This window comes from Athene noctua, chromosome 13 (genome assembly GCF_965140245.1).
Source record: "Athene noctua chromosome 13, bAthNoc1.hap1.1, whole genome shotgun sequence".
Classification (NCBI taxonomy): domain Eukaryota; kingdom Metazoa; phylum Chordata; class Aves; order Strigiformes; family Strigidae; genus Athene; species Athene noctua.
Window position 1 is genome coordinate 17,586,892 of NC_134049.1, and position 16,383 is coordinate 17,603,274.

Genomic DNA, 16,383 nt, shown 5'->3' on the forward strand with positions numbered 1-16,383 from the left:
AAAGAAAGTTGCCGAATCATAAACACTGTTGGTAGGATTAAGTATGTACTATGTGCAAACATCCAAAAAATCCTGCATCAGAGCTGCTCTTCCAATTCAGCATATAACATCTGCCCTGCTTGACAATACTAGTTGTCTGCTTAATATTTAATCCAAGCTAAACTCCAACTTCAGTTAAGGAAATAGGCTATTTCTTCAGTGCAGGACGGTGTGCCACAATCTAATCAAGACAGTATACTAGGCGTTTGCCTGAATCTGGCTACTAATGATAAAATCCTGATATTAACAATAACAATGGGGAATGTATGTTACTTAACTGGGAGAAGCAATATTTTAATTTAAAAACACAAAGTCTGCTTTCACTACGAGTATTTGTCAGGACAGATCTTTTACTCTGCAGAGCAGATGAGCTTTGTGTTGCTACTACAGTCTTCGTATCTTGAAACTAACCATACTTTCTATCAACTAAAGGGGCAGACCATGAAAATAATAGATTGCAGAAACTTTGGACTAGGAGTGACATTTACAGATTCATTTGGGCAACGGACAGGAGGGCTGTGGAGCAGAATGTTCCAGAAAACATATTCCACTCTGGTCATTAAATCAGGCAGCACTGCCCTGAAGAACCATCACAGATACCAAAAATAGCAAGAAAATGGAAGGAGGCCCACCATTTTTTCAGCTGATCTGGCACTCTTGGAGAATGAAGGTCATTCACAGAGCACACTAGAACTGTGCAGTACAAATTTTGCAAATACATGCACTAATTAACCTCTACCCTGGCCTGAGAAAAAGAATAATTCTTGGGAACCAGTTTTACCTTGTCCTAACATGCCCAACCCAGCAGCAAGCATAGTGCAGCAAACTTTGATAGAGCTTGTATGACTGTGCTGCACTGAGAGCAAGCTCATTTCAAAGGACCATCAAATACATTCCAAGTGGTACTAATAATTTCTACTCATTAATGCCAGGGTTAAGATCAAGCAGGCAACAAAAGCTGACTGACAGCAGAATGCCTCTCTTAGCAGCATTTTGTCCCTGAGGTTTTTTTTTAATGAAGCTTTAATGAAAGCAAGGCATATAGTCCTACACTGTCCTCCTGAGTAAGACACAGCTTTAGCGAAGATCTCAACATCTTACCCTCCTTCTTCTGAATACTTGTGTGCAAATGACAGAATATCTGATGCTCGTCCACTGCCATCACATATCACGACAGGGAGAGGGGGGTCTTCTCGTAGACACTCTAAGACAATGGAGATCACGTTGGGACCCCCTTCCACTATGAGTCCAACTACAGGAACACCTTGTCCCAGTCCTGTAAAAACCAGAACAGAAACAAAAAAAGAAGTGTTGTTGAAATTTAGGTTGAGATACCATGAATGGATGTGATTTCTGTATGTTACAGCATCACTTCAAACCAGAGCAGTTAGGAAAAATGATGGCTATTTCATGGCCAACACCAGGAAAAATGTCCATATGCCATTTCATAACCTCAAAAGGAAAAGAGTAAGTCTCTCTGCCCTTGCTTTTGTATCAGATCCATACTGATCATGTATTCACTCAGTGTTGGTGAACTGCTTGTAATGTCTTTTGACAGACACCATGTACAGATAAAACAGCTAACAAGATTCTCCTATTACTTCATTAGCTTCCCTGGTACTTGGATGGCTCCCAGCTACTGTGGTTTTGATGTTTTAACTCTTCACTGGTTACCTACGGGAAGTCTTCAGTAAGGTGACATATACCTATGCTTTCTCCTAAGATAAAAAATATGAAATTAGCGTCTTTATCATGAGGCTGAAATGGCTGGCCGATGTAAGAGACGACAGCTGAGCATCCCTTTGCTGTCCCTGCCTCACTGTGATCTCCAGGCATAGGATGACAAAGGGAAGCCCACAGGTCACATGGTCTCAGTAGTAGCCTTGGTCACAAGATACTTGGGGAAATGAAGGACAAAACATTACCTGAAGGCTGACTAATCCCACTATTATAAGCATTTGAATTCAGTTCTTAATCTGTAAATGACCAGTACTCTATAAAGAAGATTCACTTTTTTGTACAGCTGAGAACACGTGAAAGAGTTCGTTTTTTCAACCTTCATTCCTCTCTGAAGAACAGGAACACCATGCACAATAACAGCAGAAGTTTCCTGACATCCTCCTGTCAGTATATCCCAGCTCTGATAAGGAGGAGTCACAGAGCGTGGGCTGGCCTGTGTGTCCATGAAATCCTTAGTGATTCCTGCTGAGATTTCCAGAAGAGGTACCTGTGCTTGAAGTGATTAAAAAGAAACAAAACAACTCCCTGTATGTTGTTACTAGTAGGTGTAGTGCAGCCCTTCACAGAACTCTTAATTCCTATATGTATTCCCAACATTGTCCTTCTCATGACAAAAATCACCAGACACTACTTAAATGAGAACCAATACCCCCAGCCCCAGTGTTATTAAAAGAGATGATACAGAACCTCTTGTCTCTGAGCCCTGACTTCCTTATCTTCCAAGCCACTGCTCCCTTTTACAATGTTACAACTCTCCCAGCACTTCTACAGAAGACAAAGATGAAAAAAGCATAGCTAACGTAAGCTATTTCTAATGTCTGTGGGCAACACGGCACAACACTGCCTCCACACTCGAAGGCGAGGGACATCATTTTGTTGAGCTCAGTTTCTTAAGCTTACCATAGTCAAAAAGCGGTACTTAAAGACTTCCCATAACGTTTAGATATCTTGTGGCTGATCTCTAACTGTGCCTTTCGGGTTTACCCAGCACTCTGCTTCATTATTCTGCTCTACCCATAAGAGCACTTAAATGCTACTAGAAACTTCTGTGGAGTTCAATGCAATTGTCATTCTCAGTGTTTGTTTTTTTCTTATTTATACGAGCCTACACAGGTTACAATGGCATCTGGAAGAAGTCAGAAAGGTAACTGGTAGAACTGATGTCTATTCTCCAGTAGCTCTTAATTGAAGTGTGGAGTCAAAGACTATTAACTTTTTTTGGACCATCTTTAATTAGGTCATTATGGTGTGGGGTTTTTTAAAAGTTACTGGAAAATCACAGCTACTAACATTTTTTATTTATTTAGTCTTTGAAAAAAATTTTTCCACAAAAATGTTAATGAAAAAATGTCTTTAAAAGTTTTTTTCAAAGTAGTGACAAAAAGAATTCTAGAAAGTTGTTTTAGAGAAGCTGTAACAACTAGCAGAAAATTTTAAAACTGCACAAAACTCTAAATTTGAAAGCACTGATGTGAAATTATCTCAATAATGGCTTCATTAAAAATCAAAATCCCAGCTGAGTTTATTTGGAAGATCAAAGAATTTTGAGTGTAATTATTTCAGGTGAAACAAATTCATATAAAAGAGAAAATAAAATGTTAGTATGAACATTTGGAATCACAAACCACTGAGCTGCACAGGATTCCTGTAAACAGGACCTTTACAAAATCACCCCATTCTGGGTATTTACTGATGCTTACAAATTCTAGCTAGAAGTGCACATATTCTTTACATTTCCCTTTCCTTAAATTCTTGCTGCTTTGAAGCTTCTCCTCACTATTATTTGTGAACTTTTTCCCCTTGCTTTATGCAATCCTTACTTTCCTGTGTCTTCCATGCTGTTAGATGTGGGCTCTTTCATCATTTTATCAGACAACGTATGCTCTAGTTTAGTCACACAGTCCTAGTCAAATTCCTGCTAGAAAGAGCTGGAAGAAGCATTTAATTTCAATACCTCGAAGTATTTCAAGCCCTTCTTCCCTCCCTTCCTTTAAGATGTTATGTTTACAGTCTGCCCCACTTTACTTACGTGTGTTGATTTTCTGGAGGGAAATGTGTTTTTCCAACTGACGTCGTAACTTTGCTTCAGCTCCATATTTACCTAGTGTACCATTATCTGCCAGAATGAAGTGGGTATGGGAACTGTTGAGCACAGAGAGCTTACTTAGAGGGTTTGACATTGTTTGATAAACCCGTGTTACCTGTGTGTCAAAAGGATAGATGCACCTACATTAGAACAAAGAACTAAACGTAAAGATCCCCCACACTGCCCAACTGAAGCACATGCCTTTTGAGGAAACGAATCAACCGGACCTTTATAATCAACAACAGAGGAGAATTAGACATGGAGCTTGTCTTTACATTCAAAACTTGAACTCTTCACAGCAGGGTTTTCTTTGGAGGATGACAGTCACATCTGTGCACTCTCCTGCCTGTTCCCCTAAGCTCATTAATGCACTCTCCTTGATAGCACACTGTGTTACATAATCCTCTTACTGCATTAGAAAAATATATTCTCATTTGGAGTTCCTAGTAATTAATACACCATTGCAGAGTACTCATCTACAATAAATGCCAGTCTTGTACACATAAGGGCCCTTACATGATTTACAGAAGTCTCAGCTTGCCATACTGAAGTCAGGACCTAAAATTGTCACCACAGAGAGCTGTCTGCTATTGAAAGCATGGAAACCTCACTAGCTCCATATTTATTCTGAGGTCATTCATATATGACAATCTGACAAATATATTTAAACATCAGCTTTTCTTCAATAAATCATTCCATTTCAGCTCTTAGGCATGCTTTAGAAATAGTGAAAATATTCATAGTCCAAAACGATGAGCAGCTAATTACACAGTAGTTTCCTCAAAGACTTACATCTTTTCCTATCAGATCTTCCTTGTTTTCTACAATGCCCCACGGTGCGATTCCTATGGCACATATTCGTCCTCTGGATTTGGAAGAATGATCTTTCAAGGCATCTCCCACATGACGAATGACACCTGTAGGTACAATTAATTTAATTCATTCTTGGTACTTTTGAGAGATCACTAAATAACAGAATTTTCTTCTTGTCTCTCATGGAGCTACCTGCTTTTCTGGATTGCTTTCACTATTAAACTGTTAACTCTATAATAGAACATGCAATGCAGACAAACCCATGCTTTTATTTTGTAACAGTTGCATGTAAATCCTATTGCCTTTTCACAGGCTTATTCCAAATTCAGTGAAATCTTTGAAAGACTTTAGCCAGTTACTTAACTTGCCACAGTGTACAATTGCCTGGAATTATATTATTCATTGTACACAATGCTAAACAAACATTTTTTCACTTAAAAATTATTCTAAATAGTAATCATCACCTTCCCTCAAAGACTTTAGACCTTTGTTGTAAAATGAAAGTCAAAGGAATTCTTATCTTCCATAGTTTTCTGAGAAATAACTTGATATAAAGGCTTATTTCAATCAAATAAAGATTTTGTTATAGAAATATTATAATGAAAGTTTGCATTTGATTGTTTTTTGAAGATCACTCAGAATTGGTATTACATAGATGAAATGAATTAGAAACCAACCGATCTCAAAATGTAGCAATATATAGGGAATCGTCAAAACAGCTATTTTTCAACATGTCTTTCAAATTTCGGGCATCATATCAGACACTATTTTTTTGACAGAATCCAGGAACAGTGCCAAAAACCTCCTGGTAGAGTTAAGTGCAGTTGCTGTGCAACTGATGTTTTAGATATGGTCAAAAAGAAAACACAGAAACATAAAACTGTTTCAGCTGGCCAGGGGGCCAGAAAAAACTGCAAACAGGAGATTGCAATGTCTTCCAGTAGAGACATTTACAACTGATTTCAGGTCTGTGTTTCCAAATTACTAATTTACATTTATTCATTTAAGAACAAATACCTTATATAATTACAAGACAGAGGTGTGCATGCGTGGTGGTGGCTGATCCCATGGAGACAGTGACTCAGGGACGTGGCATTTAAGGTGGATTATCAACTGATCACTAACTCTCAGAAAGATCACACAGCCTGAAGTCTAACAGTCTGGGGCTGCATCAACAGGGAAGTGTCAAATGGAAGCGAAAGGCTGTTTTACTTCAGGGATTAAAAGCTTCATCAAGCACTGTCTCAAAAATTGCAGCGTTCAACATTCAAGAGGGCTGTTAAAAAACTAGAGAGTTCAAAGCAGAGGTGCGATAATGACTGAAGGACTGGAAAACATGCTTAGTGTGACAGTTTTATGGAACTCTGCCTGTGCAGTTTGACAGAAGTGCTGTGTTTGAAAACATGCTCAGGAAACATACTTCTAGTAACAGAAAAATCTTTGTAAAAAAAAAAAAAAAAAAAAGCTAAAGCTAGTCAAATTTGCAGTAGGAGATTTCTTAACTACAAGAATAACCAACCATTGAAAAAAATGTAACTAGTGATAGATTCCTTGCTACCTGAAACCAAGGTTTTTCAGAGGAAACACTGAGTAATGCAAATCGACATTGACCCGGGAAAATCGTGGGTCTGGGCTGGGTAGGAGATTAACACAAATGATTACAATGCTCCTTTTTTGGTCTAGTGGCTAATGACTCACTCATGTAGATTTAAATGTTCTGCCTGTGGGAAAGATTAGTGAATGAACATCACTGAATTCTTAAGTAAACTAAAAGTGCTGGTAATTGCTTACCTGTACTAACACCTCCAGTGAAAATCCAAGCTCCTGTGGTCATGGCAGCCTTTATCAGACCTTTTCCAAATACTTGCTTTAATTTAGGTTGCATTTCAAAGTTCTGGAGGCCTCCATGGACAGAGATTAAGAGTTTGGGCAGTTCCAGCTGCCAGTCTTTCACCATTAGATGCAGCAGAGAATCTGGTTTAGTGTCATATGACACGCGGATATACTGCAAAGAGCAATGTGTAATATTACTCCATCTGCCCTGTAAATTGTCTACTGACTGAGCAAAGAATGCTTGTATTAATCCTTCCATTTTAAAGAAAGACTTTTACAATTTTTAAGCAACATATTATTAAATTTCTCTGATGCTTATGATTAGAAAAAACAAGTTGAAACCTTTCACTTTGCTATTGAGAATGTACCATCCACTTAATGAATTTTAAAAGCACCACTTTCCTCTCTTCATCTGCAAGACTGACTAAAATCAAGTGATCCTAAGATCTTATTACAAACCTGCATTGTTGGAAGCCACCTATTTAAAAGGACTAGAAGGTGGGTTTTGTTGTTCCTAAAACCTCTGGTTTGACTGCCAAAGAGAAGCAAAGACCTTCACAAGAAATAGAAGGATTATGTTACATTTCATCCCATTCACTCTTGATGTACATACTTCTGCCTCTGAGGCAATGATTTGCATTCTTCTCAGTTTAGTTCCACCACTGTGATTTCTTTTCAAGCTACTAGTCTATCAAAGAAAACTATGAAATAAACTTGTGTTTCTTTCTGCTGTAAAAACAAACCACCACTAACAAAACCCACCAACCTCTCCCATACATTTTGGAAAAGTTTTTGCAGTGTGGTTGTCTCAAGTGGCAGTCTCAGCAGAGAGATAAGAAAACAAATGGACAAAGAAACAAATCTAGGTTTGGATTTGTTCAAAGGGGAGGCAAAACAAAAAGACATTTTTTGCAGAACTTGCTGTTACTTCTACTGGTGAGAAAACTCAACAACCTATTTTCCAGCTGTCAGGCCTCCAGCTTTCAGGAAGGCAAGATTAATTTCTATCTTTATTAGACTTCAAACCTTTGAAAAAAAATCTGTATCCATGATGGGTAATTTGACCCACAAATCTAATAAAAACAGATGGAATCTTGGGCATTAATACATGCAGCTGCCTCAGCTGGTATTTACTAACAGTAACTTTCATGAAAGTGTTTCATCAAGATATTATAAGGTGCTTCCTAAGCAGGGATTACTTTTCTCTTACCTTTTCTCTCTTTTTTGAGCATTTTGTCCACACCTTTCTGAGACAACAAAGAGACCTCCTTTGATTTCAATGGATTATGCACTGAGTGAGATGGAATCCTGACACATACGTATTAAGCTAACACACCAGATGAATACCTTAGAACAGCCTGTGCTCCTTACCATGGCCTTATTTGAATGTCCTCCTCCCTGGAATTCGAGGTTTCCATAGGCATCAGTTGGGTATGTTTGGGTGTGTTTGCTGATGGACCATCTCTCTGGCTGAGCTTCCACTTGCTTTGTTTCTTCTCCATCTTTATTAGCTGTTATACTTGGAGGAGGTGGAATATGTTGGTTAATGAGCTGGCCACAGCAGCACCTGTAAATTAAAATTTGAAGCAACTCTGATTACAGCATCTTTAATATTGGATGGTGATTAAAAAAAAAAAAAAAAAAAGAAGAAGAATAAATCAGAAATTAGATTTTCAACTGACCACGTTTTACTCTACATGAATCATAGAAACACCTCTTCTAGGTCTTACCTGTTGTATTTTCACATGTACATATGCCAGAATTATCACCCCACAGGTGTTTCTTAACAAGCAAAGATTAAAAATTTCACTTCTGTTATACACTGGAAAGCTGTTCTAGGCTAAAGGACAGTGAAGGAGGAAGAACACAGAACAGGAGCAGTGACCATCTGTTTCTTAATCAGAGCTGACAGCTAGCATGTGACATGAACTATTATATTATCCAAACAAGCTGGACCACAATTTAGCTAGCCCATGCCCTAGCAGTAATATTAATACTCAGACTAATTCCAGGCCTCCTGTACAGTATTGTTATCGGTAGTGCCAATGGTACTACAATGGCACTTGGTTCACAGTGCAGGTTATTGCACCCTTGCTTTCAGAATTGTGTATGAATTTATGCTCTAGTTTGCAAAGCTAGGAACTAACAGCTCACTGCCTCTCCTGCTGCCCAGCCTTATCTTCACATGTCCCATGGCTCTGTTGACTTTGTACAGATCTGAGTGAAAGCATGTCTTGCAGTTTTGTTTCCCTGTCATCTCCCTTTAAGGGCAGCGAGTAAACTGAGTCTCGGATTCACAGGTCTAAATTCAAAACTAGTCTAGTTCCTTCAGTATTAACGTCTTCTGTCGGCTAAAACAAAAATTTCAAATGTTACCTGCTAATGTCTTTGTTGTTGGCAATTACATAGATGCACTCTCTTTTTGAAAAGGTCTTCTCTATCCAAGCCTTTTGACCCTTAAAAGGGAGAAAAAATAAGAAATATTTATGTAAAATATTTGTGTGGCAGATATAGTAACATTTGCCTTCTGTTTTCAGCTACTGTTTTTGAAAACAAGCACTGAATTAATTAAATCACTTTTAAACACCATATACATCTACTCATGAAGCAAGTAGGTGATGTGAGTTTTCCATTACTTGGATAAAATTCAAACCTTGAATGCATGTAAAAATCTTTATAGGCAAAGATGCTGGTCTTGAAGTTACAATGTTCATGTGAAGATCCACCAAAAAATTCAGCTGCTTCTTCCCTATTTTAGTAAACAGTAAATGGACTCAAAGTAGTATAGAAAAACAGCATAAATTGTGACATAAATAAATAGTATTTACTCCAAATAATACTTTAGTATTGTTCTCTGTATGTAGAAATTACTTCCCAAAAACTCTCCCTCCTTGATTAACAATCTTCTCAAAATATTATTTTCCTGTTGTAAATCAAGTTCCAGTCATTCCTGAGGTACCTTACTCTTAACAAGACATGTCTCAGGAGGAAGCATTCCTTCAATTTTAAGAACATTTGACAGAAAAAGTACAAACTCTTCACAGGCATGGTGTATCTGTGAAACAGGAGGAGAACAACCTTGAAGACAAAGTAAAATTGTGTTGGCCTATTACACTGTGTTTGCAAACCATAAATTGGATAAAGCTACCAGACATTTTAAGAACAACGATGTGTAGGCAAGCTAGAACAAAATCACAGATCTGTGCAATGTGGTTAGAAAGTCTGTTGCAGCAGTGTAGTCCGGTTGAGTTTGGGAACACTGAAGGGAATGAGTTCAAAAATAGCTGCATGCCAGAGTTGCCTAGTTTCTTACTTGCAGACCCCAGGCCTTCTCTGTCCCTGCAACCATCAATAAGGCAAAGTATCATCATGATTACAATAATAAACCAACACTTAGTGGTGAATTTTTAAAAGTGAGCTCAAAGGCAGCGTTTTCATTTTAAAGGAAGGAAAAATTTAAAAAACACTCACGATTCGATGACACTGAAAATTTTGCCTTGCTGATGAAAGCTGCTTCTTCTGAGTCTGAATTAGGGAATTGTGCCTTAATTCATTTTTCAAGTAGCAAGCAAATGTCATATGTTTTGCTTTAGTTTCCTCTGTAGAAATGAAATGAAATTTTTGCAGAGACAAAAGCTAAAAATGAGACAAGAACTTTCAGGGTGCCTTCAACAAAAAATAAATGGCCTTTTATAGAGAAAGAACTAAAAACCTTGCCGGTTTCCTGATTTTAAAAAGTCAACTGCAGATTTCTGTCAGATGAAAACTCTGTCAGCCTGTCTGGTAATAGCTTCGAGACTGGACTAGCCCCCTAAGAGCTGCAGAGTCTACAGCACGATGAATAGAGGGTGTGGTAGCTCATCTTTTTTTCTTGTGTGAGGCAAGAGCTGTCTCTGAAGTTCCTTTGTTTGTTGACTTGTTAGTTCCTGTCTGGCTTCTTCATTTCCTCCATTATGTCTGAAATAATGGGAGGCTACTTGAAGTTCTGTCACTGCAAATAATTGCAAATAAATTGCAAACCCAAGCTTTTACTTCATGAGAAAGCTGTCCATAATCTGTCCGGGTATGTAGACATTTACCTCTTTCGGGTGCCTCTGATCTAGAATGCCTTGACAGTCCGGGGTGTGGGACATCCTGAACTTCTGCTCTCCACCCCGATATACTTACTGATTTACCACGGCAGAACCACCTCATTTCATTCTAAAAGTTGCTGTTTGAGAGCTCATAGCACCACAGAGCAAGAAAGAGTTGGGAACTCATTAGACAAAACTTCATGTAGCTTACAAAGTTACTTCCTGAATGACAAGGCATGTATTTCAGGCATTTAGCATAAAGAGCTTGATTATATAGCAAATTTTGAAGGAAGAAAGTATTAAGTTTAATATCTAAAGTCTGTGTGACTTGGTCAGCTTCTCTGTCTTGACCCCATACATTCCTTCTTCAAATGAACCTAAAAAGCCTTTGTTCCCCAAAATATTGAAAAGGTTCTTTTTATACACTTTCAGGCAAGGCTTTTACAAGATGACAAGTTCTAGCAATAGTATTATTAGAAATAGAAATCAGAAAATGTTTTTGTTTTATAACATCAGAGTCTAGTTATTGAGGTGCAGTTCTAGAAAAGTACAGTACAGAAGAAAACACTCAAGACAGATCCATGAGGCTCTGTGGTAAGCAGAGGTGGGTCGTTACATCAAACAAATACCACTTACCTGTTCAGAACCAGATTTTGCTAATTCACAGGTGTTTAGGCTGTTCAAAATATTCAGAGAGCAAAAAATAGTCTATTTGATTGGAATTACACTAGTTTTAAAAAATTAATCCAAAACCAATGTTGTTACTTGTGCTTATACACATCATACTAGATTGTGACCTTTAATGTTATAAAATGAGCTTAACAGGAACCTGTTACAGAGGTAATATCATTTATCTACTTTTAAAATGATATATTTTCATTTTTTAATTAGTTTTTAATTCCTGTAGGTTTTATTAATATTTTATATGTTTTATACATATTCTTTTTTTCCCCAAGTAAAATTGTAGACTTCTGTCTGGTCTCTGATAACTCCTTGACTGAGTGACACAAATGCCCAAAATCAACCCCACAGTGCAGGAAACACTCTTCAAAATACAAATGGCAACAGATGCTGCACATTTAACTGTTCTGTAGAGAATACTGGAAAATGCAAGCTAGAAATATCAAACCAGCTTGGATTTCTACACCATGTCATTGAGTACTGCTTTACTTTATTTCTCGTAGCTTATACCAAAGAACAGTTTCTTTTGCTATTTTGTATGCTTCATGTATAAACAGTTAATTAATCACTGGATTAAGACACAAACTTAATATCTGTGTCTGGAAGGAAGCTTTTGTTTCTTGGTATCTAAAATGAGCTCCACAATACAGCTGAGCTCTCAGCTGTGCAGTCGTTCTTAAAACCCCTCCGATAGGAGGTCTATTATCTACTGCTACATTGAAAACAACCTTACATACTCACACCTAAAACCTCTGTTAGAGATCAACCACTATAGGCACTACAGTTGGACAACACATTATGCTCTACTGGCTTATTTTTCTGTGCTAATGAGAGGAAGGCAAAAGCAGGCATTACAGACCAGGGAAATAAAACCTCAGCACATTTGGTCAGCCTTTGAAGTTTCACTGCTTTTGTCTATTTAATCTGCTTAACCAAAGCTCTATTATAATCCAGTGCAAATACTTGAGCAGAAACATTGCTGCCAGAAAACAGGCACTTTCTCCACTTATTTTTTACAGATTCTGTACATTTCTCTCTCCGGGTTGAAATTTATTTGGTTTCTTGAGGAAAAATATAAGTACACATACTGCCTCTTGTGAGTTTGTAAAAAGTAAGTGCTTTTTAACAGCCTTGGAATGGATGAATTGTCAAAGGACTATGACAGATCAGCTACAGTTTTCAGACTCACAGCCAGTGGAAGTATTAGGCTGACAGGCAAATAGTTGCTGCCAGCAAGATTATGGCACTAGAACACACTGCACATTTTCCATTCAACTCTAAGAAACACAGAAAAAAGCAAGATCCCAACTTGTTGATAGTGGTGAAGTCTAAACCTGCTTATTATAGCAAATCCTTAATGTACTAATCAGAATCGGATTTTGAAAAAACACATTTCAGATGTTCAGTGGCATGTTTGTTCTCCTTTATGAAAACTGGCAACAGGTCTCCTAAACTATGATAAAAACAAAACTACTGTTAATTCTTGGTATTCAGCCTAGAAGTCAATATGTTGCTGAGAAATAGTATTAATACTGGATATATATGTTATTCCACTGTTTGGTTTTGTTAGATCTCTGGCATTAAAGAAGGTATCCTGCTGCCGAAAGTCCTCCTACAGAAAAGAATGGAAATCAGTGTTGTTGGTTTGTATATCATGAGTTAACAACACCAAGACCCTAAACAAACAGTTATTTTTCTAATATAGCCATTAATAAACACAAGAAGTAATTCTACAAAGACCAGTTGTCCTTTGACTATCACAAGCAAACTACACTATTTGCCTAGAAATGTGCATATCTAGGGCTGCAGACATGCAGTAACTGAAGAGAAAATTTTCTCTCACCACAAGACAATTTCAGTTTGCTGCTAAATTAACATTAAATTTTATGTATTTCATTTCATATATAACCAACCATTCGATGAACAAGTACTGGGCCTGAATTTCAGGCTGTACCAAAACAGAGTCTACATCCCTCTTTCACTGCAGCTTCATGGAAGGGCAGCAGGTGGGGACTGGACCAACGCATCTCTGGTAAAAAGCCAGAGTGGGAATCAACACAGGTGAGCAAAGCCACTGGAAACATCATACTGCAAACTCTTACACACTATTGTGCCACCGAAAGCTGTGTGTTACAGTTGTCATATACCTCTGCAGGAGAGCAGTGGTATTTAGTATATGTGAATGGTCATAATGATAAAACTACCACCAAAGGAAGTGAAATAATTTGGGGGGTGAAAAAGGAGGGCAGGGATGAGAGTCATAGTGTCATTGGAGCATATCCAAAGCCCAAATTCAGACAGACCTAAAGCCAATGTAGTCAGTCATCTCAACTGCCATGATCTCCAAAGAGAGATACTCCATGCGACTGGGACATGTGTCTCTGCTGGATGGCTTAGTGTGCTTGACTTGCTCATAGGATGGGATGGGGCTTCGGCCTTATCTTGCAACTAGAGAGCACCCACTGTAGGACAGCTCTTTGGCACCTGGGGCCCTACGAAAGAGTACACGCTCCCCAGCTGCTGCACTCCAGTGAGGCTTTGCTTTGTACCAGGCACAGCTGGTCAGCAGACATGTGGGCATGAAAACAGCAGTGCTTGGTGCACGGAGCTAGGTACAGGGATCAGCCTCGGCAGCCAGTGCCTGGCACACAGATGCAATGGGGGAGTAGGCACGGAACCAAATGAATGTATGCCATGCATAATACAGGGCTTGACAAAGCTGTTCAGGCTAAATCAAGCACAGAATAATACAAAAATGGAGTTGGCTGGGCAGCAGGCCTCACATCTGTGGAATAATACAAATTACTTTTACCAACATCTTGTTAAGATGTGGATTGATTATTGTAATTTATGGAAACAGTCATCTGTAACTCTGTTCACACCATCTTACCAACATTTCTTGGTAATGCTCCTTTAGCTTGCAGTATGCTGCAAAAGGTGCTATCACCAGGGAAGTCAAATCTCAACTGTGTTACTTAATTACTTAATCAGCATGCTCTACAGAATTAAACTGCGATATTTATGCCAGATTTGAGCAAAGAGATGTTTGCTTTGATGAGATTGTGAGAGAAAGAAGTAATCTGGAGGTGGAACACCACACTGTGTAAACAAGTGCACAGACTTTTGTAAATGCCATGTAGGTAATTGCATTCAGTAGCTCTTACTTGAGAGGAAACAAGTAAGAACTCTTCCCAATAAACAACTGGCAGAAATAAGAAAACAATGCATTTTATCAGCAGAATCCCTGATATCTTGAACTTAAAAACAGATACTAGAGATTTCTATTTTGTGCTGTCTTTAAATGCGACCTCCCAATTACACTATCCATCATGCTGCTTCACTTTGAAGGAAGAGTTTTTCCAAGTGCCCAATTAATCAATCTTTCAGGTGATTAGTTCGACCCAGAACAACTGTGCTCCCAGTAATAGTGTTCTTGCTTGGAGAAAAATACTCCAAACTATGTGACAAATGTCAATAGCCAATTTTGTCGCCTCTCATGAACTGGTAAGATTTTACTGAAACATTGTTCATTGCTAAGAAATACCAGGCACAAAACCATAATGCTATTTTAAATGTGTTATGTCACTAGGGAGCCAGAGCCATGAACAATGTCCCCAACTACAGAACAGAGAGACTGTTTGTGAATCTAAATTTCCAAACCCTTAGTTTGCATGAGTTACATCAAAGAACAGTTTTGGCAATTGTTAGAATATGAAGTACAAAACTATTCAACAGAAAGGGGATCTCTTATATTGTTTGCTAATGACTATAGCATCAAGAAGTTGTAAGATTTTTTCAAATAAAATATTATTTCCTCAAGACAATTCTTATTCTCATCCCACTATATTTTTCATATGGTTCAATTTGAACCCATGCTCTTGTAGCAACTGTGTCAGGGAACTATTTGCTCTGTGGTTGAGATTAGCACACAGACAGGCAGGATGGCAGAGACAGTAAGCAATGTTGTTATTTCAAATTGAGGCCAGACATCACTCCTGCTGATGATGTGGAAACTCTAAGTAGTGCTACGCTGCACACAGAGCTGTAATGAGCTTTCATGCCTTCATTATGTTGTGTGCTGCTGGCCTGCTGGTGAGGCATGCAGCAAACATCAGCTGAAACAAGATGAGTAATTTCTCTCCACATTCACTAACTTAGGGACACAGTCTACAAAAGGAAGTAACAAGATCTCTTTTCAAAGTTAACACAATTGTGCTGCATCTCTTAGAGATACACTGCTATCCCCCAGAGGCTTAGAGATGTTCACATCAACACGACAGCAGACCTGGCTTGCTCTGACATGGTTGGATATACCCAGCTCCAGCACAACGTCCATGGAGGCACATTAGTAAAGTGTGTTGGACGAGCTCAGACACCCTACTGAGCGGCAGGCACAGCTGCTTGGGCACAGCTCAGCATTAATGTAACTATGTACTAACACAACTAAAATAAAGCAGCTAAACAACCATTTAGAGCATACTGCAGGACAGCTTGGCTCAGTGCTTGCCTGCAAAGATCATACCTTGTGTAGCTGTGCAGTGGAGAAATTTTTTTTTGCATGGAACACAAAGAAACTCAGTGACCAGGTTACACACCACATCTACCACTCTTTAAGGTAACAAAAGCCATTCCTGCAACAGCTCAGTCCCATCCCTTACTGTATCAAATTTCAGGGAGGAGATATTCTAAGAAATGTTAAGAATAATGTATAATCTCCATTTGTTACCTATTCCAGTTCTGTTATTACCTTGCCAAATCCTCCTCTTGCCCTCAGTCCTTCTGTTCTAGATGCTAGGGAGATGAGGAACACAAATACATATCTGTACTTAGCCTCCTTTCTGAGATCTGTTTTGGATTTTTTTCCCTCCCCAAACCTTCAGCCCGCACATGCTCCGTATAGCCAGTTTTATTCCAAGATTTTAATGAGTGGCAGAGTTATAGCAAACACAAACCAAGATGTTAAGATGGAAGGAGCTGAAAAACTTTATCTATGGGTAGTGAAGTCACCCCTGCCTACAAATAACTATTCTCAGGAGTCCCAGTATAGCAGAATGGAAGAGCAGGGATAAACAGCAAGCAGCCTCTAACATGATGCTAGCAAAGTAGCCTGGTAATTAC

General features: G+C 38.5%; 1 protein-coding gene and 1 long non-coding RNA gene across 11 annotated transcripts in view; one reads left to right on the top strand and one right to left on the bottom strand.

Moving 5' to 3' along the window:
• The window catches only part of LOC141965723 (uncharacterized), a 65,301-nt gene that overhangs the window by 48,570 nt on the left and 348 nt on the right, over positions 1–16,383 (top strand). The gene's annotated exons all lie outside the window — the stretch shown is intronic.
• The window catches only part of TRPM1 (transient receptor potential cation channel subfamily M member 1), a 108,627-nt gene that overhangs the window by 40,635 nt on the left and 51,609 nt on the right, over positions 1–16,383 (bottom strand). For all 9 annotated transcript variants that reach the window (XM_074917669.1, XM_074917670.1, XM_074917667.1 and 6 more), the window contains 6 exons: positions 8,888–8,967; positions 7,883–8,078; positions 6,470–6,683; positions 4,658–4,782; positions 3,809–3,980; positions 1,141–1,315 (listed from right to left, as the gene is read on the bottom strand). In XM_074917669.1, the coding sequence (XP_074773770.1) occupies positions 1,141–1,315; positions 3,809–3,980; positions 4,658–4,782; positions 6,470–6,683; positions 7,883–8,078; positions 8,888–8,967 (962 nt within the window). The remainder of the gene's footprint in view (positions 1–1,140; positions 1,316–3,808; positions 3,981–4,657; positions 4,783–6,469; positions 6,684–7,882; positions 8,079–8,887; positions 8,968–16,383) is intronic.